The sequence below is a fragment of the Microtus pennsylvanicus genome, chromosome 2, assembly GCF_037038515.1.
Source record: "Microtus pennsylvanicus isolate mMicPen1 chromosome 2, mMicPen1.hap1, whole genome shotgun sequence".
NCBI lineage: Eukaryota > Metazoa > Chordata > Mammalia > Rodentia > Cricetidae > Microtus > Microtus pennsylvanicus.
In genome coordinates, this window is record NC_134580.1 from 14,184,960 (window position 1) to 14,209,694 (window position 24,735).

The 24,735-nt window shown below is 56.5% G+C and overlaps 1 protein-coding gene across 2 annotated transcripts in view; it reads right to left on the reverse strand.

Annotated features, from left to right (window-relative positions):
• Wnt7b (Wnt family member 7B) overlaps window positions 1–21,820 on the reverse strand; it is a 44,127-nt gene extending 22,307 nt beyond the window's left edge. Inside the window, exons 1-2 of one of the 2 annotated variants that reach the window (XM_075960245.1) lie at window positions 21,339–21,820; window positions 284–510 (exon numbers count right to left, since the gene is read on the reverse strand). In XM_075960245.1, the coding sequence (XP_075816360.1) occupies window positions 284–510; window positions 21,339–21,409 (298 nt within the window). In that variant the 5' untranslated portion in view covers window positions 21,410–21,820. Of the gene's footprint in view, window positions 1–283; window positions 511–17,304; window positions 17,935–21,338 lie in introns of those variants that run through there. The other variant, XM_075960244.1, reaches the window with a different exon arrangement.
• Window positions 21,821–24,735: the final 2,915 nt, after the last annotated feature.

A 24,735-nucleotide genomic window follows, 5' to 3' on the forward strand; every position in this document is an offset into this window, starting at 1 on the left:
TCTCAGCTCCTGTCTAAAGCCCCACACCGTCTCCCTGCTTTCCACAAGGCAGCCACAGAAAGCAGAGGAGGGGCCTGGGTACTTGAAGATACAGAACAGCCCCACCCACTGCATTGACTCCCCAGCTTCTGCTCCTGTCTACAGGGGTCACTGTGCCCCCACCTCACAGCCCAGACCTAGGATGCTCATCCATACACACAAGCTGTGTGGGCTGTCTGGCCTGAACTTGGGTTGGCTGGTGGGTGACCTCGCCCCCAGCCCACAGGCCCAGAGACACCCTTACCTACTCGGAGCTCTTGCCCGAAGACGGTCTTCTCGCCCAGGGCGGAGCAGTTCCAGCGGCCGAATCGGAACTGGTGCTGGCATTCATTGATGCCCATCTGCGCCCCCTCCCCGATCACAATGATGGCATCGGGTCGGCTCTGGCAGATGGCACGCTGCCGTGGGGCCAGGCCAGGAATCTTGTTGCAAATGATGTTGGCTCCCAGGGCCACCACGGACGACAGTGCTCTGTGGAGGCAGAGAGAAGATGGAGGTTAAAACCCCTCGGGTAGTCTACTGTCCCCCACTGACACCCAACACTCCCTCCGCTGAACCTCACTGGCCCTGGAAGTGTTAGAACCACAAACCAGTTCATACCTGCAGAAGCCATGGTCCCCAAGTCTGAGTCAGGCATACATCCCCCTGAGCAGACCCACCTGGGATCTGACAGCCTTGGCACAGTCCCCGGTGGTTTTGGAGTGGCACGCTCAACTCCCAGACCACTGGGCTTTCCTATCTCCTCCTTCTGAGCCCCAAGAACATCCAGCTCCTACTTGTGTGTGACTCTAAGCTTCACATTCAGAGAATGGGTGTAAACACCTGCTGATCCCAGCATGCAAACAGACACACCTGAAACAGTGCCCCCGACTTCCACATGAGTGGGGTGTGCTCTGAACAGACAGGATCCAACATGAGGTAAGCACCTACTGTGTGCTGGGCTGGGCTCAGAGCCTATGGCTGCCTTTGTAATGACTTCTGGCAACTCCCAAGGAGGAAGCCTCTTGCCAAGTTCACTCTGAGCTTGGAGTATTATCAACACAGTTGTTTGTTTTTGTAATGAGGGGAAATTCACATAACATAACATTAACCATTTAAAAATGTACAGCCCCGTGGCTTTTAGCACACACGTGGTATTGTACAACCTCCGCCTCTATCAAGTTCCAAGCTTTTCTCAACATCCCAAAAGGAAACTCTGTACCCATGAGCAGACACTCCCAGCCCCTCCTCCCCCAGCCCCCGGCAGCCACTAATCTGTCTCTGTTCCCACGGGGCTGCCGCTCACTTGGACAGTCTGTGGAATCTTACAATCCATGTGGTCTTTGGGGCCGGATTTCTTCCACTCAGTAAAATAAATGCTTTCAAAGTTTATCCGAGCCGCAGCACACATCGGTGCCTCATTCCTTTTAAAGGCCGAATAATATTCCACCTGCACAATGTGCCCTCACTGGCTGATCCATTCCCATAGACAGACACCAGCTCCACCTCTCAGCTGCGGCTGTGAAGGTGCACGCGTCTGCTGCTTTCTGTCTGAGTTTTCGATCTTTTGAGTACCCTACCACTGGGGATGGACTTCCCGGATCATCTGGCGATCCTCTGATCTCCTGAAGAATTGCTAAAAGTTTGCCTCAGATGGGTTTTTGATCCTACTGCACGTACTGGCTTTGGGGGAGCCTAGGCAGTTTGGATGCTCACCTTACTAGACCTGAATGGAGGTGGGTGGTCCTTGGACTTCCCACACGTCAGGGAACCCTGATTGCTCTTTGAGCTCATGAGGGAGGGGGACTTGATCGGGGGAGGGGGAGGGAAATGGGAGGCGGTGGCAGGGAGGAGGCAGAAATCTTTAATAAATAAATTAATTAATTAAAAAATAAAATAAATTTCACAAATAAAAAAAGTTTGCCTCAGCCATTTTACTGATCTTTTTGGTTCTAGGTACTCAGAGAAGGAGCATCAAGAGGAAGCAGAGAGCTAGTCTTCAGGTTAATGGCCAAGGCTCAGGCTCAGTTAGTGGTGATCTGGCCTTCCATGCACCAAGCCCGAGGCTAAAACACAGTAACACATAAACTACGTGCAGCAGCTCATGCCTGTAATCTCAGCACACTGCAAGTGGAGGCAGGAGAATCACGAGTTCAAGATCATTATCAACTACTTAGAGTTTGAAGTCAGTCTGGGCGACAGGTGACTCTGACTAAAAAATGATAAAAAAAAAAATCTCCAGCTTTAAAACAACAGTCTGAGCCGGGCAGTGCTGGCGCACGCCTTTAATCCCAGCACTCGGGCGGCAGAGGCAGGTGGATCTCTGTTGAGTTCAAGGCCAGCCTGGTCTACAGAGCAAGTCCCGGGATAGCCCGGGCTACTCACAGAAGCGCTTTCTTGAAAAACCAAATGATGATGATGATGATGATAAAACAGAGTGGGAGCAATGGTGAAGAGGGACGCCCAGGAGTCCCCAAAGTTGACAACTAGGCCCTGGGCCCTTGGAAAGATGGGGGCCCTTCTCTGCCCACTGCCTGTTCTTTGAGAACTCTGTGTTTTTCCAGGCCACCGTATTCCCCAGGCAGCTGGGCAGTCCCCGTGTGGCCTGAGCCCCCAGCATGTGCCGCAACCTCGGTGACACTCAATCTCTGTGACCCGCCCACCTGCTCTACCTGTTAATCTGGCCAAGAGCCCCCCTGCGTCTCCTGTGACACAATGGGGTGAACACGCCCCAGGCTGGCGTTGAGGAAGGGCATCTGGGCGGGTGGAGCTGGGAGCGGGCTGGAATCTGGGGAATCTAGCCCAAAGTAACTGTAGAATCCTCGGAAACCGAGCCGGGGAAACGAGATGGATGAGAACTCCACCAGGCACCGCCACGGCAAAGCAGTCACTTTGGGACCAGACCTCAAGGGCGATCCTTGATCCCAAATTCCTGCAATAGGTTTGGACCTCAAAGCCTCAACTGCCTACCCAGATCAACAGGCTAAGCCGTGGGGACGTTAAGGGGATACAGGGTGAACTGCGGGCAGCAAGAAACCATTGCAGTGGTTCTGGCCTACTTTCCCACCTACAGGCAGCTCCCTCTACTACCCAGATCTGACCACATCACTCCCCCTGCTCAATATTCATCCATAGCTCCCCATTGATTCTGTCTAAAAATATAAGCCTAGGAGCTGGCTCTCATGATCGCTCCCTTCTGCCTCCACTGTCCACCTTGACTCTGTCCACATATCCCTCTGTTAGCATGCTGTCTCTCCTCTCTGGAAAACTACTTCTCCTTCCATAAGCCCTGGCATCGAGGAGGGGAACAGTGGGCATGTGTTCTGAGAGTCTAAACGCCAGTCCTGCTTGCCCTGATGTTACTGTATTTATGCCACCTCCAAAAGTATGTAGGTGCCTCAAGAACAATGACAAATCCCAGTTGAATTGGGGGCCCCAAGAGCGATCTGCAGAGAAAGGGCCCTCTTCAGCTCAAATAGGATGCCTGAATAAATGAACAAGTAGATTAGACGCCCCAGAAGCCCACAGGAAACCACGGTTGGAATTCAGCAACCAGACAACAACCCTGTTTTGCAAAGGATTTGACATGTTCCCGCAGAGACACGGGAGAAGCAAGCAGCACACACAGTAGATGTGACCTCGCCCATCCTTCCAGGAATGCAAAACACCGCACACCCACCAGGATCCCTGTGAGCAAAACTGAGAATCTGCAAAGCACCAGTTGCGGGTGAGGAGGTAGAGGAGCAGGGTCCTCCCGCCGCACCACAGTCACTGTGGGCAGTAGTCTGGCAGAGAGTTAAAAGTCACACACACAAAGCTGCCCGGAAATTCCATTTCTTGGCATAGATCCAAAAGAACTGAAGACAGGTGTTGAAACAAAACCTTCTGTATACATGCTCCCAGCAACACTATTCACAGTAGCCAAAGGATGGAAATAACTCAATTCTCCATCGACGGCTGAGTGGATGAAAACAAAATGTGGTATGCCCATACCATGGAATATTATTCGGCCATAAAAAGGAATGAAGCATGCATTCATGCCCCAATATGGGAAAAGTTCAAAAAACATTATGCCATGAGAAAGAAGGCAGACACAGAATCCCAGATGTCACCTGAGTCCATTTAAAGGTAATGTCTAGAATGGGTAAACCCACAGAGACAGAAAACAGGGGAGGGGGAGGGGACAGAGTCTGACTGCTGAGTAACTGTGGAATTCCCATCCGGGTGATTGGAGCTATGTAGGCTGGTGGTCGTGGGGTGCTAGGAAAACACGAACTGTCACCATTCTGTTCTTTAAGATGGACAGAGCAGTAAATTTCATTTGTTGTGTCTCTCAATTTTTTTAAAAAAGCAACCTGCAATTCCCAGGACTCTACACACCTCAATACACAGGACCCGCCGGAAGTCAGCTTTCACCAAATGTGTGTGTTGGAGCTGCCGGGATGAGAATTCCAGCCCCACAACCCAGTTTGCTGTGCCCACACACTCTCACCAGTGTGTGCATCATAGGCTCTCAGGAGCATAGCCTAAATGACCAGGTACCGTTACAGTTTGAAGAAGGCATCAAACCTGTCTTCCTTTGCGCTAGTGGGAATTCCACTGACACTCTCCTGAGGCTAGCCTCTGTGGGGTCTCCCTCACTCCATCCCTGCAAGGACTCTTGCTTGGCAGGGGTGGGGACGAGTGCTCAGAGAGCACTGGGAGGCCTCCAGTCCCACTCGGAGCCAGCACTCCTCTTCCAGAGCTCAGGGGTGGAGGCTGAACTGTGCATTGGGAAACCACACAGACTCGGTGAGCCCAGAGAGAGACCAGGGAGTGGGGGAGGGGGCCAGGCCTCCTTCCGTTCTTTTTCCAAAGATTTTATTATTTATTTAGTGCTCGTATGTGTATGGGTGTGCCACCGAACATGTGTGGAAATCACAGGGTAACTCACGAGAGTCCTTTCTCTCTTTTCACCATGCGGTGAAACTCATGTCAGGTTTGGTGAAGCACCATTATCTGCTGAGTAACCTCTTCTATCTTTTTACAGGGCAGGGGGGCAGGGTCTCACCCTGTAACCCATGCCGACCTTGAATTCACTCTATAATCTCACCTTGGCCCTTTTACTTGGGGTTGTAGGAGAGTACAACCCTATTGGGCAAAGCCAATTTGGGGTGCATTCTCAAAACCCAATCTGGGCTGCCTCCTTGCTGAAAAAGCCTTCATTCATTCATTCATTCATTTGTGCTTATGGTGTAGAGATCCGTTTGCAATTTTCCATACCCTAGCCCCTGGCACTGACTGATCAGATCCCAGGCTCCCAGTGCAGGTTAGACCCTGGCTGATCCAAGTCTTTGGGACAGGGTAAGGGGGCTGCAAGCAGAGCCCACGAATGAGAAACATGGTTAAAATTCTAAAACCGAAGTAACCTGTGCCAGCAGGAGACTAGTGGTGTGTGGGGCCTTGCCGAGGTTATTGGCAGTGGGATGAGAGCTTGCCTGGCCTCCTCAACAGGCCACCCTGCAGGTGGGCCCCGGCTCTCATCCCACCTGGGAAAACCCTCTTCTCAGCCAGCAGCTGCCTGCTCAGGTGTCCAAGTGACCAGACCAGGGTGGCCTGTGAGCAGAGAAGCCTGGCTGGCAGGGGTCATGTGCCGCTGTGGTTGACTTTTTCCGTGGAACTCTTCTGTTCTGGGCTTGTCCCTCAAACTGCTCCTGAGCCTTAGGACATGGGCCAAGTGCCAGGAACAGTGGGCCACACTGTGAGCCTACAAACCTTCCTCACCTCTGGCCTGGATCAGGCTCCTAGCAACAGCTCAGAGGAGCTGTAGACGAGACCTCCAGGCTCATAGGAGAGGCCACCAGGGGGACCTGAGTCTTGGGTTGCCCAGCTTTGACAATCTGGCACTGTGACAAGGGGCACTGCCCTGGACAACAAGATGACCCTTCTACCATCCAGAAACTTAAGGGGATGGGACTGTGTTCATGACGAGGGGCTAGAGGAAGGAGTGAAGGGCACAGAAGAGCTCAACCTTGTTGCCACTTCCCAGTGGTAGATACAGGCTACCTATGCCTGGTCCTCTAATACAGTGGCTAGGGCCACAAATTCCGGTGCGGACAAGCTCTGTGGGAACCCTAACAATGCCTCTTCATGGGTGAATGGGAAGGCTCAGGCACACTCCCTAACCTCTCCGTGCTCCGGTTTCCTCCTCAGTAAAGGGATGTGAGAACATCCTGGACACATGTCAGAAGCCTTGCGCTGGCACATACGCGCGCACCACACCACAGCTAGCGTGTGCTGACATTCCGTGTGTGGGGGTCATCTGTATCCTGCAGGCCTGAGATTGGGGTCGCTCGGTCCTTCACTGGACACACATGGCTGATGCATTCCTGGCTCCACCAGTCCCTCTGGGATACGCAGTGCCCCACACCTCCAGTGGGAACCAGAAGCAATGAATTGTGCCCACTGCGGGCTCCATGCCCACCCAAAGTCCTCTCAGGCTTTTCCTCCCTCCCATCTAGTCAGCTCACTCACGGTCTGAGAACCAAGGGAAAACAGTATTAGGGACCCCAGACAGTATGGAGACCAACCAACCACCAGATGAGCCGTGGCTGTGCGCGGGGGAGGGCCAGATCCCTTCTTCAGGCCAGGCTTCACCCTGGGGTCTCCTCCAAGTACCCTCTCTCCAGCATCAGCTCACATTAAAGTCTGGGGAAAGAGTACTCCCTAGGCCCAGGACTGAGGTGGTGTTTTCCTTACTTGGTATGGAGAACACTCCTGTTTCCTTCAGGAAACAGGCCCTCCAAAGCCTCTGCTTGGGGGGGGGGGGGGGGGAATCGAACCTATCCTTCATGATGGCCAAGTTTTAAAATGCTTGAGTGAGAAAAGACCTACTGACCTACTCTGTGCTAGACTGAACTTAATGTTGCTATATGAAAACATCGGGGACCAAACGTGATACCAATTATTACTGCTTTCCCCCAGAGGCTCAGAGGGCTCGGCTTCCTAGGCAGGCAGGCAGGCAAGGAGCAGGGAATGCAGCCCAGCCCACTGCCCTACACCTCATTGGGTGAACGAATGAAGGTCTGTGAGGGGATGAAGGCCTTCCACAGGCATCTCAGATGCACTGACACACACCAGGGGCCCCTCACAAGACCTGACTCACGGCTCACACGCCCAGCGGAGTGAAACATGGGACACCCTCAGTGTAGCGGGGCAAGCGATAGCTGTAGGGAAGTCATGGGGCTCCCTCTCTTCATCCTGGGTGCCGGGTCCGTGAAAACCACACCATTTATATGGTCCCTTTCCACGGAAATGGCCAGAGAGGAATGGTGTCATTGCTAGCCGTAGAGGGGACCGTGATGAAGCAGTCTCTCCCACCCAGAGGAAGCCCCCAGCCACCTCCAAAATCCCCAGATGGGTCCTAAGGTGGCCATGGAGCCAGGCCTCTTCACCCCAGAATCCCCTTTAAATCTCTACTACGCACAAGAGCAAATGGTTCCATAATAGCAGTGACCTCTGCAGGGCTCTTCTCTCTGGCCCGAGCCCTTTCCACGTGGGACCAGGCTGCCCCCAGGCTGCTGGGCTGGGACAAACACACAGAGAATCCAGTTTAGAACTGGAACTGAATCCACCCTGGCCTGGACGCTCACAGGGACCTGGGCACTCCTCTCTCAGAAGCGGGTGCCTATTAAGAAACTCCCCCAGGACAGGCCCCTTAACCCTCCTGTCCCACTACCCCTACATGCTCCAGCTCCTGGCTTAGCCCCAGGCCCTGTCTGCACTACGCTCAACCTGCCCCATCTCAGGACCTGGCCCGGCCCTCCCAGCCTTAGACGCAGCCTCTTGAGCAACCTTCTCTGCTCTATTCCACCTACCCCGTGGCACCAGCACTGGGCCCCTCTCTTCTCCCTCCTGCTGTACCCTACTTTCTCATCTACTCTCCCACTGTGGATATCTCTCCTCATAGGCATCGCATCTTCCAGCCCCCATGGGGTTCCTGGACTCAGTATGTGACCCTAAGTCCTTTCCAAAGGCCATTTGCAGCAGGCTCTGCCTCTCGCCTGCTGCTGACTGCTCAGAGCACGTATTCCCCATCCCTGCCAGGGATCAGTCCGAAAATGGCCCTGGCTTTGAAACGCCCATTCCTCATGCCTTCCTGCCCTGGTCCCAACTTTGGAAGGTAGGGAAAGGTTGGTCTAGCTCCCCTCTGGGCCCCCAAGACTTGGCCCGGCCAGCTGCCCAGCTGCCCAGCTGCTCAGCAACTCCAGCCCACGCTCCTGGCCCAGGGCGCTTTGTAATTCTTCCTTCTTGGGCATCCTCCGGCAAAATATTTGAGGAATGTTCTAATTATCTATGATCAGCCAGGAAGGCGGGCCTGGGTCCACTCATCCAGGAAGTAACTGAGCAAATCCCCTGGAGGGTGGCGCTGAGCTCTCCCTCGGGTGGGCAGGTGTGTCCTGGGCTTTTCCAGCCACTGAGAGGCCCAAGGGCTCTTCCCAGGCTCTGGAGCACAGAGGGGTACTGTGGGGGGGAGGGGTTGGAAGACAGGGGTAGAGGAACCTCAATGGTCTTGCTGCAGGTAAGTGGGGATAGGAATGTCTCCCCAGTGTAGACTGGTCCCCAGATCAGAGTCCCCCAACACACAGCATTAGCTACGCTCTGAATCAGGCAAGACTGACCACATAGAGGCCACCCAGGCCATTAGGCAAGTCTTTAGGGCAGAAGTGGTCAGAGTAGAACACAACAGGTAACAAGGCCACTACCTTCAGGCCACCTGTCCTCCCTTTGGTCCTCCTTCAGCCTCTTTTCCTCTGCTGGTAACCCCAGCTCGGAAACGTGGGCAGAGCACGCCGCTCCAGAGCTGAGCTCTGTTTCTCTTCCTCCCTCCCTCCCCATCTCTCCCTTTCAGGGTCTCATGTAGACCAGGCTAATCTCAAAACCACTAAGTAGACAAGGGCAACAATGAACTTCTGATCCTCCGCTTAGACCTCAAAGTTCTGGGGCTACAGGTGTGCATCGTCTCAGAAGGAAGTACCTGGACCCAGGAGAGGCTGTGTAGGGAGTGCCAGAGGGTTGGTCCAGCCTGGCCATCCAACTGGCCCTTTAGCATGCCCTGACACAGAGCCTGCACCCATAGACACAGAGCCACAAGAGTCACGCACCCACAGTGGTGCCTACTGTTCTACCCATCCCCACAGTGGCTCCTCACAGTGGACCTTAAAGCCTAAACTTTCAGAAGGAAACACAGACTGAAAGAAACCTAGAAGGGCCTGGAGGTACCCGGGGACTGGAAAGGGCTGAGGGTAGATACTTCTAGGGCTCTGCTTAGGAATTCAGCCATCCTAAAGCCCCTCCCTGACCTGCCTGGGTCTCAGTTCCCCATTTGAATATCAAGGGACTGAGGTGAAAACCAGGGTACCTGAAGCTAGATCCTATGGGGTCTTGGGTCCAGTTCTGCTCAATCTCTGACCCTTTCTGACCAACCTGGGCCTCAGTCTACCTATCTGTCAGGAGAGAGAACAGCCTGCCCATGGTTGGGTCCCCTGGAGGCAGCCCCTCCCACTGGCTCCCGTCTTTCCAGGCCACTGATCCACTCAGCTGCTCCTGGTGTTCCCAGGCAAGAGAGTAGAGATTCTGCTAAAGGCTTTCCCACCCTTCCACATAGCTGGCATTCCATCCAGGCATCCCGGGACCCCACCCTGGAGAGAAAGAAAGCAGTCTGGGAGAAAGCGGACGGTGAGCAGGCCTGCTGGAGATGGGAAAGCCACAGCCGTAGAGTGGTACACAAAGCAATGGGCAGAGGGGTCAAGGGGGCTGATGGATTCGCGGAGCTCTTATAGGGGTCACTGTAATGCCACTGGCCTCCAACTTCAGAAGTCTCAGGACCTCTCCTAGCACACAAGGCCCCCCATAATGTGCCAGGTCCTGGCCCTAATGGACCAATCTTTACCCAGCTCACTGCCACCACCTCCAGGAAGCCCTGCTTCATTCTTGCTCCTAGCATGGCCATGTGTGCCCAGTCCGGCACATGGGGTGAGGTGGCATCTCTCTGGCCTGAGCCCTAGCTTTTCTCTTTGCTTCCCACAGTACAGATGTAAATCACCACATCCATAGACGCCAGGGCTCCTGAGATGGCTGAAGCCCAACCGGAGCTGAGAGCCCCCCGACAGTCCATCATGGCACTGACTATACAGCCTATGTGATATGGGGTGCCCTGAGGCATGGCTGGCCAAGACACCAACCTGAGACCTAGCGACAGATGGACAGGTGGGTGTAAAAGGTGGGAGGGAGCTGGCAGGACCCACTGGCCTACTGCCAGTTTGGGAGTCTAAACGCTGGATGGCTGAGCCAGCACTTCCTGGGACACTCTGAGCATATTGTGAGCTGTAAGTTTGGGGACCAAGTCCCACACACAGAGGTCAGCGAGTCGCCATCTCTTCACAGACCTCAGGGCAGGGCTGAGCTCTTACCCAGCGTAAGATGAGAGACAGAACCTAGAGAGGATGGGGCCTGCTGGCCACACAGCACCCAGGACAGTGTGAGCCTGAAACAGCAACAAGACCCAGCCCTGTCATCTGCTGTCATCATAACTGGGAAACTGAGTCAGAAGACCCCTGGGCACTGCTCCCCGATCCTTCACCTTCTGGCTTTCTCCATGACCTCAGTGGCCTCCCCAGCCAATTGCCTCTGATCGAATGCCCTGGGAAAGGTGCCACTCAATCCTAGTGGACAGCCTGGCTAGGAGTTCACTCTTCCCATTTTCCAGAGGAGACTCAATGGAGGGCAGTGTTTTACCCAAGGCTGAACAGCAGCTTGACACAGATAAAGCCTAGTGCTTTGCCTCTGCCTCCCAAGGCAGCTGTGGCTACCCTGCTCCTTCCCGCTACAGGAATCCCCACCTCAGAAGGCTTTAGTCCCGCCCACCCCCTCTGCACTACTCTGTGAGGAGTCCAGGCTGACCTGCAAACTGCCAGAGGGCAACACTGGCCATTCAGCCTCTGCTGCTCCTCAGATGGGGCCATCGCACAAAAGGAGGACTTCCCTCAGGTGGAGTCACCGCGTACTCTACTGCAAAGATGGCGGGAAAGCAACACAGAACCTCGGGCAGGGCCAGGAGCCCCCACCACAGGTGTACCACAGTCTGAAGGGAACCTGTCCAGCCCTAGGACCTCCTGTTGTAGGGGGACAAGACGGAAGTCTAAACACTCTTCTCTCTGGCCATCTTGAGGGCTGTGCCTCTGGGGTCCCTCAAGCCACGCCGCTCTGTCCCAGAGCTCTGGCAATGTAAAGAGCATCTAGACTTATCAGGCCCTGACTAGTGCTCTCTCCACACAACCTACCCGCCCAACCAGTCCCTGGGTTCAAATCCAGCCCCAGACGCCCTGACCAGAGACACGCCTGGCCTTGGCTGCCCCGCCCTCACATTCCTACGCTAGAGGTGGCTTGGTTTAGCCCCCATGCCAGCAGTCAGGGAAGAGACTCCAGACAGGCTGGTCACGCCAGACTCCCAGGTGAGGGCCTTCTGGAAACTGTGAAACTTGGGACCTATGTTCCCAGTCTGGAGTCAACAAGACAGCCGATCCATTCTCATTCTAAAGACTTTCATCTAGGACAAGCCTCAATTTAAATCCATGCTGGCTTTAAACTTGTGATCCTCGTGCCTCAGCCTTGAGTGCTAGGATAACAGGTGTGCAACCCCGAAAGGGCATTTCAAATCAGTTTTACACCCAACGGCCTGCTACTGAGAGCAATCTGGACTCCGACCTGTCCTCTGCTTCCCAGGGACCTGGCCACATGTAGTAGCTTCACCTGGGTTTGGTGGTAGACTTTCTGGGAGCACAATGGCCGAGGATTCTGGAAGGTGATGGAAGCCCTGAAGTATCAGCTGATGGGACTCTCAGTCAGGGGTTCTGGCTTCTCCTCCACCTATGTACTAGGTGCCTGCCTGAGTGATTGCTGTTGTCCCTAGTCCTGCTCCAGCTCTTGGGAAGCTTCACAACCTATAGCTGTAGTACTGGCTAATATTTACATCAACTTGATACAGGCTAGGGTCATCCGAGCAAAGAGACTCTTCATTGAGAATCGCCGCCTCTATAAGAATGGCCTGTAGGCAAGTCTGCGATTAAGGATAGAAAAGGGAGGGTCTATCCTACAGGTACTGCTCTTAGGTACTCTAAGAAAGGCCGAGCAAGCCACGAGGAGCAAGCCAGTAAGCAGCATTCTGCCATGGCTTCTGCTTTGGTTCCTGAGTACAGGTCTTGCCTTGGTTTCCCCCAATAGACTGATCTGGGAGACGTGAGCCAAATAAACCATTTCCTCCCCCAAGTTGCTTTTGCTTGTAATCACTGTAATATAAAACCTTACTACGATAGTTGCCATGGTCACATCGGGACCACTGCACTTTAGCATTGTCTACTCCCAGTCTCGGCCATGGTTGCAGCGTATCTGCACCGGTACAGCCGTTTCAGCTGCACACCTAACTGCTTAGGTGCCCAGAGCGCCGGACTCGCTGGTCCAGCAGAGCCCTTCCTCAGAATCCCTGGTGTCATGCTTACATCTACTTGGATGCCTCTAGGACCAGAAAGCTCACTGTCTCTCAGACAGCAGCAAGCCTGGCCCAAGTCTGGGGATACTTACTCAAGGGCAAGGTGACCCTGGGTGGGTAGGGGAGCTGGGGGGGAGGGGCAGACTGTGCTGGAAGACAAGGAAAGAGAGGGAGCCTGGAGAGCACCTGTCCCCACCCCCACCCAGCGGCCAGCCTGAGGGGAGGCCCCCAGCCCCACACCAAGGAGAGAGGACAAACGGCCGTTTTGTCCTTGGACAGCGGGCGGCCTGTACTACACAATGACCCTTTCATCAGGCTGAGGGAGCCCTGGGCCGGGGTTTCATCTGACAAGGGAGGGCGCCAGCCTCTTGTCCCCTTGGGAGGGGAGCTGAGCCCTATCCCAGCCGGACTCAGGACTGTGCAAAATGGAGGCCTCCAGGGAGCCTGATGAAGCTGTTTCACCTGCCTGGGAGACAGAGAGGTTAGTAGGCTGGCTTTGGGCTGCACAGAGGGGCCCTGCTCTGGAACAACCTGGGTCCAAAATACTGGTTTCCATCCCAGCTCAGAACACTGGCCCAAACCCCAGCAGGGCATCCATGTCCACCAGAACACCTGCAGCAATAGAACCCTGGTCCAGGTGCCCTTCCAGGCCAGCCCGAGGCTCGGAGGCTCAGCAGGAGAGTGCGAGAGGAGAAACAGAGCCGGAAGCATCGTTTTTTAGACATCTCCCTTCACGCTGATCACCTGCCTCTCTGCACTGGTGACAGCTGGCAGTGCCACCTCGCCCCTCTGGGATGGATCGCTGCGGGAGAGCCACGTGGGGGTTAGAGCTAGGAGGGCAAGGTGATGGCATGGAGTCTGGGTGAGCTCATCTCTGAGGACCCCAGTACTGTGTCTGCCTCTCCATTCCCACGGGGACCCCTGAATGTGTTTGACAGTCATGCTCGCTCACTCAGGCGTCTCTACTGTGATCTTACCTAGTCTGACCAAGACTGCTTTCCACCCCTCTAAACTTCCTGTTTAGATTCACCTGCAGGAAGCCCCCTGAGACACCTAGAGAGTACACCATGCCCTCCCGACTGCTCCCTCTACACCTCCCTCTGTGTCACTAGAGGCCACCTCCCCCCCCCACACATACCATGAGCCCATGCTATCCAAGAGCCACCTGTCCCCTGAACTACCCCTAACATCAGGATCTGAACTGAGCACTGGCCCTGAATCTTCTGAGTGCTCCAGGCCACCCCGTGAGGTTTGCATGAGCGCCACTGAGTCTTTCTGAGCAGAGGTGTTAGTTAAGGTCAGGATACAGTCAGACGGGAAGAGGTGGCCCGAGGATGAGAACTCAGATTTGGCATGCCTCATGGTCTCCAGGACTCCAAGGAAACCAGGTTAGAAAGGGCCCCACCCTCCAGTTCCCCCCCCCCCCCACAGCCAAAGCCCAAAGAGGCGAACCCCTCTGCACACACAAGCTGGGGAAAGTCCATTCCAGACTGTACCTCACTCCCCTCTCAGCTGGTAAGTCCTAATACCGCAGTGGGTTTGGGGTAGCTTTCTGTGGTTACAGGGGCTCCAGTTGGCAGGTTTCCTGGGAGCTGTCCTCGGGTGTTCTAGCTCTAAGGCTGTTGTGCCAATGTCCTATGGGGTGTCACATGCTTCCAGACCCAGAGACAACGGCCTGACCTGAGCTTCTTTGCCCTGTGACTGGTGAGGAGACCTACCACCCTTCAGGTGACCTGTCCATGTTGAAGTCCTGTGACCCACACTGCCCAACCCCCCGGACTGTGATGCCACAGGAGCAGCCTGATTCAGCTCCCATCTCACCAAGGGTCATGCCCACAGGGCTTTTAGGACTGTGGTCAGCACCACCGGCAAAGCCACAACAGGAGCCAGGAAGAGGCCTGCCGGGGCCTGGGGAGGACAGTGGTGAGCACCCTCTGCACCCCCCAAGCCAGGTGGTCGGTGAGTAACCATCCTGTCACCCATGACTCACAGCTCCCCAGAGCAGGCGGTTACCATGACAGGCTATACAGGAAGCCAATGGGGGGGGGGGGGGTCATCACAACCAACTACCACATCTAGGCCAGGGAGGCCAAGACCGGAAAGGACCTGCCCTTACAGTAGCTCAGGCTGGTTCTGGCTCCAGGCTTGGGCCAGGCCCTCACACCAGCTGACCCAGCACTCCAAATGCTGCTTGTGGCCTCAGCTCCCACTTGCCTTCCCTTGGTCTCTTGCTGCTTCTACACGTGGTTCCCACTCTACAACATGGGTAGTGGTAGCCAGAGCTGTTCTCCCAGCTGGGTCTTAAGGGGGCTCAGGGCTCTTCCAGGCCAGCACACCCGTCCAGTGTGATCAGTGGCAGGGACCCAGGCATGTGTCTGGGATTCACTATGTCCGCATGATAGCCCCGCATGGGGAGCTGAGAGAACAGCCCAGTTGAAAGGGGCAGGATCAACTGTTGGCCAGTGTCTGCGATCCCAGCCATGAGATGCCTTCTGGAAAGTTCTCTGGAACAGAACACAGCCTCCACTCAGGGCCCCTCCTAGCTGTGGCATCCTCTGGGACATTCCTGCAGTGTGAGAGAGGGGGGTGTCTCGCATTGACCCCTACCACCTTCCATGGTTAGCAGAGTTCTTCAGTTCAGGGGCACCTAAACCAGGGTGGGTTAGCACGCCACGCTTTCATTCTGGGCATAGAGGTAGCTTCATTCCTAGGCATCTTTTACAGCCAACCCTATGATAACCAGCAAGGTAAGGATGGCCCAGCACTACAAATCATTAGGCCCGCCCCCCTCTCTCTCTCAGGAATAGGGCTTATGATGGCCGGAGCAGGCTCTTTCTCTGAACCCCATGGCTGAATACCAGGCAGGACTAGTTAGTGCTGAAGAAAGGAACCTGGTCTGCCTAACTCCACTCCCTCTCCCCCCAGCTACCACCACTCATGCTGGTCCCAGCCCTGGCCTGAATACACTTGAGAAGCTGTTCCTTTAAAAAGAACTTCAGCCCCCAGAGTGGCAGTGTAGTCAGGAAGAAACTCATGGCGGGTACAGCTGCTGGAGATCACCGCTAAGCTGGAGAGGGCCCTCCAGGAGAAAACTGGGGGCCTCGGAGGTAGACTGGCTACCATTGCCAAGGAGCCCTGCAATTGCCGTTTGCCCAATCATTCTTGCCATCTTCTCCTCTCAGACCCAACTCCTGGTCTCCACCCCTGGACACCTCCCCAGGAATACCAAACCTCAGCTACTAGCTTCCCCAAATGATTTCTCAGACAGAGTAGCTGCAGGCTTTTCAGCAAGGCTTAAGACTGGGATGGCCAGGATGGAGTGGGGGGGAGGCTCAGGAACTCCAGAACCAGGAGCATTGGAGTCCTTGGTTGATCCATTTCAAGGAAGGACTACAGAAGCAGGATTCTTTTGGCCAGGTCCCCACTGATCAGGCGGTGCCCACGGGCCCTGCGCCCTGCCCCGGGAGGCCTGCTACTCCCCACCCCAGGCGATGCCTCCGCAGCCAGGGCTGCCCGCCGGGCCTGGAGCGCTCCCTCTGCCCGGACCTTGTAATTATGTTCCACAGCCGGGGAAACCGCGGGCCTCGCAGCATCTGGCTGCGGTTGCGAACTTTTGTTTCAAGATGCGCGACTATTTATAGAAGGAAAACTGGTAGGATAGTAATTTCCTAGGAGCTGGAGGAGAAATTGGCCGCGTCTTTATTAAAAGGGGTGGGGGCGGGGCAATTTATCAGGACTGTGGCCGCGGGGCGGGGAGGGGGTAGTGCAGGGAGCGGGAAAGTGGCTGCCGCCTCTGGCCGCGTTAGGCGACCCCGGACGTGGCCCGCGTGTTAAGGAGGGGGCGGGGGAGGGGAGAAGAGGGAGAGGGAGCGCTGGCTCTGAGGTTTAATCAGTAGCATCCAGCTTCAATTCCCCCAAACGGCGGTTCCATAAATCAAACTTCTTTTTAAATCGGAGGCCAGAGCATATGCGTCCCATTAGGAATCGGGCGAAGCCACCGCTGTGCGGATGCGCCCCCTCGGCTCGCAGGGCCGGCCGCCTTGGGCCCTGCCCCAGCTTCCCGTAGCTTGGTGGGCGCTACCCTACCCCTCACTCAAGCGCACTCTCCAGGCCTTGATACCTGGGCGCTCCTAGACCTGAGCGCGCACAATGCGCGCCTTCCCCGCCTCCAGGAGAGGCGTCAAGCAGAAGAGGGGCCAAGGCCTTCAGGCGCGGCAGGATGGCGCGAGTGACCAGAGACCTTGGGGGACAACCTGGGTGCGCTATCTGGTGGGGTGCAACATGCACGTGTCTGCTACTGTGTGTGTTGGGAAGCAGATCTGTGCGTGTAGTTCTCCTTAGTGTAGCACGGGCCGGGTCGTATGCGCCGCGTTGAGTTAATATGGCCTAGGGAGAAGATCTTTCGCCAACTCAGGATCCTGCTGGGACGCGAAGGAAATCTTCGCTCTGACTGGCTAGCTCTGACCCTGGCGCTCAGTGCACACAGCCTAATCTGCAAGGCAGTCGAATTCCTCTTAGATCACCTTTTCTCTATCCCCTAAGCTAAAATTTTTATTGCCACAGCTGCACCCCCAGGTGTTCTACCTCGACGGCTTAAGCCAGCAAAGTGACCTAAAACCAGCTTCTGTGCTGCACGCAGGGCACCCAGCTCCCCACCCGGGGGACCCTCTTGCCACCTCTCCCGCCCTCCCTCCTACAGCAATAGCAGATGGCTAGGGGCTCCCTTCCCATCCACCCTACCCACCACCGGCGGCACTCACAGGTAGCTGCCGCTGGACAGAAGGAGAAAGATCTGCGGGCAATAGACGGAGACCAGCGCGCTGCGCGGCGACAGGAGGAGCATGATGGGCCGGCGCCCCTGGCTGGCTGGGCTGGACAGGCCCCACCCGCAGGGCTCCTGCGCCAACGAGGCTAGGGTCTCCGCGGCCCTCCCTGATGCAGGGCAGCAGCGCTGGGCGCTAGGGGCCAGGGCTCGGGGACCGGGGGACAGCGGTCGCCCGTGTCTCCACGCCAGGACCGCGCATCGTGCTGTATCTGTAGCAGCAGCGGGCGCTGAGGCTGGAGTTCAGGGCGGGGGCCCGGCGGGGGACAGTGGGCGCTCCTTAGCGGCTGTCTGGTCCTCTGTCCGTCTGTCTGTGCGAACGGGCTCTGTCGCTCACACTGGCTCAAGTCTCCAAGTCTCCCGAAGCGCGCAGCTGCCATTGGACAGGCCGCCCCTACATCCGCCTCCTCCGCGGGCGGGTTTTTTTTCTTTCTTAAGGGGAGGTTGACCAGAATGTTCAGCGGGTGCCGCCCCCAGGGTTTGCCCAAGTTGCCTTGGCCGGGATACCCTCGCCACAACCTTTGGCTAGAAACACCGCTACTGAGAGCGCATCTCCGGGAGGCACTGCGCGGAGGCGTGTGCGCCTCTTAGGGGTTGTACTCAGCAACGTGTGCTCATGTGTGCATGCATGTGCTTGCATGTTCTTGCAGGAGCACGGGCGGTCTATGAGTCCGCAGGTGTGTGTGCACAGATGCCCTGTGTGTGCTGCCCCTCTGCCTGCATGCAGACTGGTTAGGGATGGCTGGGTGTGGGTCCCTCTTACTGCACCTGGGCCAGCCCTGCTCCGGGGCTATGTTCTAACCCACCCACTTCATGCACCTCTTTGGGGAGGAAGGCAGGTGAAGGCCCCCGGTTGCTGCTCTTATCATACAGGACCCTCACCTCTAGCATCTTTATCTCTCATCTTTTGCTCTTTGAGAAGTTGGCTGGGGTGGGTGCGGAGGGATTCTTCTTAAGAACCCTCCCTTTTCTTGTAAATATTTTTTTAGAGCCTACAAATAGATTTTGGGTCCCATCTCCTATTTCTGCTGAGCCTGGCTGTAATGGAATGTACTTATATAGAGGTATATGTCAGCTGGGGGAGTCTCAGAGAAAGGTGGACAGCAGGAAAGGGGGGCTGTGTATTGGTACAATCGTGATCCTGGAGAGGGGATCCTTGGCGCCTGGGTTTGGCAAGGATATATCTGGCCATCCAGGCAGGAACCTCCCTTACCTTCAGACTTCCCTGTCGTTTGCCCCTCTGGTTCTCCTACCACAACAGCACAGAGAAGCCAGGGAAGGGCTGGTCCCCGTATCTCAGTGACCTCGGCTGTTCCCTATCCCACCTCGGCCTCCTTCAGGACAGCAGCTCCATGCATGGGGACCCTAGGTTAGGCACTGTGACTTCCTAATGTTATTATACTTGGAACTTGTTGAGAATCCAAGGCACTTCTGGGATTGTGAGGGCTAAATTCTGGTTTCTGCTAGTACGGGGGGTGGGCACATAGGATAAATGTAACTGGGTGGAAATTCTGGAGGCCCCACCACACATACAGAAACATGCAGCAGAGGCAGGCTCGGGGGCTGAGATCACAAAAGACACTCTCCCAGGAACAAATTATCTGGAGGAGCCCCCACTAGGGCTCCCACACCTTTGAGAGTCACACTATTCCACCACCATTGCTTATGGTCAGGACAAAAGCCATCAGAACCAATGCCTCACTGCCCCGAAGGGGCTTCTACCACCACTCCACTATCTTCAGATGAGGGTGAGAGGCTGCTCTGGGCAAGAGTTCACGGAGGCACCTGCCAGAAGTGATGTGAGATTCCTCCTCCAAAGAGATCTCAACCACAAGGCTTCCACGCCACCTGTCCCTTCAGGACACATGCTCTCCCAGTTGACTTTCCTGCCCACCATGGAGGACACACAAGCACATGCACACATGCACACACACACACACACACACACACACACACACACACACACACACGGGGGGGGGGAGATTACAAAGATGTCCATGCTTTCTCTTTGCAGGTCTCAGGGCCAGTCTCTGCTTTCCCTGGAGGTCATTCCATTAGGCCTTTGCAATATTTTTTCTTTTTAAGTCGAGGTGGGGGCAGTTTCTAGAGGGAAGAGTTCCCCTTCTGGGTTCATGGGCAGAGTTGCCACCATGCAAAGGAAAGCTTGCTCGGTTCCAGAAGGTAGTGGTCATAGGCACTAGGTGCCCAGACTAGGCTATAAGAGAGACCTTCAGGGTCTCACTCACCCATTCTCTACTCAATACTGACCACCATGCTGTTCAAAACAGCCAGAGCCAAAATCCTACTTCCAGAAGCAGAAGGAAGAAGTATAGAGATAAAACCCAGGAAACACTCCAGAGGGGGGCCCAACCTTGGGAACCAGGTCCCTCTTCTGATACCTTTTCTCATTTGTCCAATAGGAGGCTTTCTCGGAGGCCTCTTGTAGAACTGGGGCTAAGAAAGACTGGTCAGCAGTGGAAGCCAGAGCCGGTGAAGTGAGGCACCCAACTCAAAGGCCTCTGTGCCAGAGCCAGTAGCTGGGATCACCCTGGAGCCTTCTCCTAAAGGACTGTGATCTCTTTACTGGCCTAGGTGGATCACTGCAGGCCGCTGAGTACAGGGAAGCCATGCCTGCCCACCCCGCCCCCACCCCCCAGCAGGCTCAAAGCCCGCACCCCTCACCTTCATAAACAAACACCCAGGGACACAGCCTACCCACACAAACCTACAATAAACACAGCCACCAGCAGCCGTAGACACTCCCGCCCAGGTCTGCAGGAATAAGGCTAGGACGGGACTTCAATTCTGCCTCTGAGGCCACCAGGCTTGGTCCCTGCCTCTCTTGGGGCCTCAATTTCTTCACCTGTAAGATGGCGGAGGTGCAACGGGCTGGGAGGGGTGCTGATCTTCAGCTACTGTTTCTACCTCTCGCCTGGAAAGCCAGTCTCCCAGGTACCGGAGCCCACCCCTCCTACAGGTCTGGTCGGTGACTGGCCTTCCCAGGGCCAAGATGAGGCTGGCCTCCGAGGCCTGGCGGCGCATAGTAGGGGCGCGGGGCGCGGCACAGATGCCCGCAGGTGCTCGGGTGGGGGTGGGGGGTCTGGCCTGGGCCGCCAAGAGTGACTAACGCCTGTGAGGTGCACTGCGCCCCGTTCGGTCACACTGCCCCTCCACCCCCAATCCGGGGAGGCCGAGACAGATTCCGTCTAAAGGAGATCGCGGCTCAACAGGTAAGGACTCGGCTAGGTTCAGGAATGTGGAAATACGACTCGGAGCAGCTACGGCGGCGAGCAGCGAGCGCGGCCCGCCTGGAGCCCGCCCGCCCGCCCGGCCGCGCCAGGGGGAGCGCGGCGAGAGGGGGCCGGGCTCAGGGTCCCAGGCGGGCGGGGGTGCGGGCCCCGGACGGAGCCCGAGGCTGCCGCGCCAGCCCCGCGGCCCATCCTGAGCCAGCCGGACGAGTTGTCAAGGTAATTTCAACATGTCCGGGTGATGGATAGAGACGCAGGGCCACGGAGGGTGCGGGGCCTGCGCGCTCGCGGCGGGTGCACGCTCCGATCTCCCCCGCCCGGGATGACCCCCGCCCCCCGGCCCGGCGCGCCCGAGGGCGGCGAGCGCTCGGCCCGGGCTCAGCGCCCAGCGCAGCCCGGGGGAGGGAAGGCGCGTCCCACCCCCGGGGCCTGGAGCCCAAACAGGTGAAAGTACGCGCCCGGCACGCTCGCCGCTACCCGCGAGCCCCGCTGCGGCCGTCCGCGGGCCGCGCTGTTCCTGCTGCGTTCTGGGTTCCGCGCCCCTCGGGAGCACTCCTGGGTTCCTGGGCTCGGATGAGTCTGCCAGGCTGAGGCGAGGGCCGGACACACCGGTCGCTCCGAGAAACGCCCTTCCCCCCCCAAACTCGGGTCCCCAAGTCCGCTGGAGGAGGTTCTCGAGGCTGCCGGCTCCCCTTCTACCGCCCCCGCCCACAGGAATACTCACCCGAGCTTCACGTAGAGGACGCCAAAGCAGAGAAACACGTAAAAGATCCACTTTCGAAAGTTTCTGTGCATGATCCAGGGAGGGGGGCTGCGCCATAGACAGCTGCGGCCGGAGGGGACGCGCGGGCGGGCAGGGGCCGGGCAGGGGCCAGGGGGCTGTGAGAGGACCACGCTCAGCCGGCACTTCGGCTCGGGCGGCGGGCGACGCGCGGGCACCCGGCACGCGTTGCCACCATGGTGAGCCCAGGGCGCCGCAGCCGCCCCGTGCGCCCGGGGGAGTGACCCGGACTGGGAACCGCGACCTCGGAGCCCAGCGGAGTGACCGTGGGGCTCTGCGAGCGCAGGCCGGGGCCGGGCACAGTGAGCGGGTGGGTGGGCGGACGCTGCCTCCACTGGGCTCAGCCGCCTGGGGCCGTGCGCTCCTCGCGGTGCGCCGCGGCGGCCAATGTGTCCGCACTTGTCCGCCTCCCCAGGTGACTCGCGGCCCCGGCAAGCGAGCTGCAAGCAGGCGGGCGAGCGCGCCCCAGGTAGAAGGATCCGCCTCCCGCCCGCCCTCCTCGCTCACAGCGCGCTCTCTCTCGCGCGCTCCCTGGCTCTCCCCTCCCTTTTCTCCTCCCTCCCCCGTGACACACGAACGCATCTAACCCCGCGCCCCCCCTCCCCAGGCCAGCTCCCTTCCGATCGCCCTCCCAGGACTGCGTGGGAAGGGGGGGAGGGAAGGAGGAGGGTGCGGCTCTGAAGAGACACCTGCGCTCCTCTGAACCACTGAGGGTGGGGGTAGGGGCGGGGGCTAAGAAACTACTCTTGCAGGGCCTGGTGGTCACTTGGTTTCCAGTTTCTAGTCGAGGAGACAGAGACCACCCATCATCATTTCCTTTCTAAGTGCAGACATCCTCCCCCTAGACATTACTCACATGGGGGCTTCCAGGGCCACACCCCCGATCAGACATCGCTGCCTGCCCAGCAAACTCCAGTGAAAGATCGTTCCAGCACTCGCACTGGAGAGCGCAAGCAGAGTGTGGGACTTCAACACTGGTCCTCACCCTAGCCTGGCCAGCATTAAGAGTGTAACCATGACAGAGACTCAGAGAAGGGTATCGGAAGGTGTCCCTGGAAAATCCCAGTCAGGATTCTCTGTTCCACTCCACAGGGCTGTCTGATGAGGGATCTGATTCCTGTTGACCAGCCAGAGTGGGCAGTTAGACTAGCCTTGGTGCCTGGCACATTCTGGATGGGTCGAGCTTGATTCTATCCTGGACAAGTGGGAACCAGGGACCCTGCCTGTCAAGGCTGTCCTACCTCAGTGGACCCAGCCAGTAACCAGATACCTGCTGGGGGGGGGGGCAAGCCAGGTTTCCTGGTTTCCTAGTGTCTTCCTTCGGCTTTGGATAGCATCAAATGGAGCCATTATGACAAGGGAATAGACTCCGAGAGCGCTTAGTCTTTAAGGACTATTCAGTACCCAGTTGTCTGGTGTGGGAATAAGGAGGGGTAAGAGGGGCTTCGTCCTCAGGCCTACCTAGCTCAGCTCGGCCAGTAACCTCGAGCTCAGAAGTTATCTTCCCTGTCCCTAATCCCCTTTTAATCTCTTTAAATCCTCTGAACTTTTGCCATGACCCAGGAGAGAGCTGCTCCTGGGCCCCAGGTTCAGAAGCTGGCAGGTGCAGCTGTGCAGAACGTTTTGGGTCGGAGGACTCTGTAGAAAGGAGACTTTGGACATCACGAGCAGGGAAACTGAGGCACAGACATCAAACAGCAGTAGCAGTCCCACACCACAGTCTCCTGAAACCAAAAATCTCAGGACATCGCAAAACTTAGTGGGTAGGGAGCTGTGCTGGGCCCCGATGGCGGGAGCGAGCAGAACAGCTTGGCAGGCGGATGCTGCCACCCGGTGGCAACAGGGAGCGACGCTTGCAGCTGGACCTGGGCTTGAGATACTTAGGGGTTCCCCTCCATGCCTGGAAGTTTGGGGACCACTCCACCCATCACCACCAACAGCCTCAGTCTTGGAGTCGGTTAGCGAGACAAAAGATTTGTGTGGCTGCAGCCGGGAGCTGGAGCAACAAGAACATTCCCACGTGTCCTCCACCTGGGGCTTTGGGATTCCCACCCTTTCTCCCGTCCAGTCAGATCCGAAGGCCCAAGATAGGATTGGCTCTGGGATTCTCCAGGAGGTGTGTGGCCGAGAAAAGTGGGTACTTCTGTTGGTAGATGGGACCCGACCTACTTTTATGCCTTAGTTTCCCAAAAACAGAATACCGGGTTGCTAAACTTAGCGCCGAAGGTCTGAGGTACAGCGTCGTGCTGCCCCCTGCCGGCAGCATCTGGGGAAGTGACATCGCCTAGGCATTCTTGTGGGCCTTTAACCTTGCAGTTTGAAGAAGATATGGTTAAGATTTGGCTCCAGTATCCCTCCCTCACCCCCACCCCCCCACACAACTTTTTGTGGAACAAGGTGGAGACTCACTTCTGCTGAGGGGCGCTTCTCTCCATAGGGCTGGGTTGAGATTGGTAAGAAAAAGACAGAAGTCTCCAGAACCAGGACAGCTTAAGGGCCTGGTTATCTGTGGGTACAGCCAGGCTCAGCTATCCTTGCCTGTGTGACTTCAGGCAAAATTTTCAACATCCCCAGCCTGGAAATTATCATCATTCTTATACTCCGTGGTATAAGAATATATTCTGAAATGAGTATGAACAGTGGTGCCTGTCTGGATGAGTGGGTATTCAGGTAGATGATGCAATGGTGGGTGTATGCACACATGGACGCAGGGGTGAATGGAGTGGTAGGTAGGCAGGTGGATGGGCGAGTGCCTGGATGCATGGGTAGGATAGGAGTGATTGACACACACCTTCATAGATGGGTGAGTGCGGACATAGATGGACGGCGTCTTAGGTGGGGTTTCTGTTGTGGATAAAACACCATAACCCAAAACGACTCGGTGAGGTTTATTTCAGCCGACAGTAGCACATCACAGCCAACCATCGCAGGAAACAGGGCAGGCATTCAAGGCATGAAAGAGGTAGGCACCGAAGCTGAGGAATGCTGCTTACTGGCTTGCTCCCCTAGGCTCGCTCAGCCTGCTTTCTTATAGCACCCAGGACCACCAGCCCAGGGGTGTTCAGGCTCTGCCCTCAGTGAGCCGTGTTCTCCAACAGCAATCATCAACCAAGAAAAGGCTCCATCGACTTTGCCCACACACCATTTCCTGTAGTGGGGAGCATCTTCTCAGTTGAAGTTTCCTCTTCCAAAATGACTCTGTGTCCAGCTGACACAAAATAAGCCAGTATAGCTGGTCCCTTGTCATCTTGACACACGAACACATCACTGGAACTTTCCTTTTCTCATTTATCCCTAAGATGGCATAATATTAATACCATAATATAAACACTCCAACTTT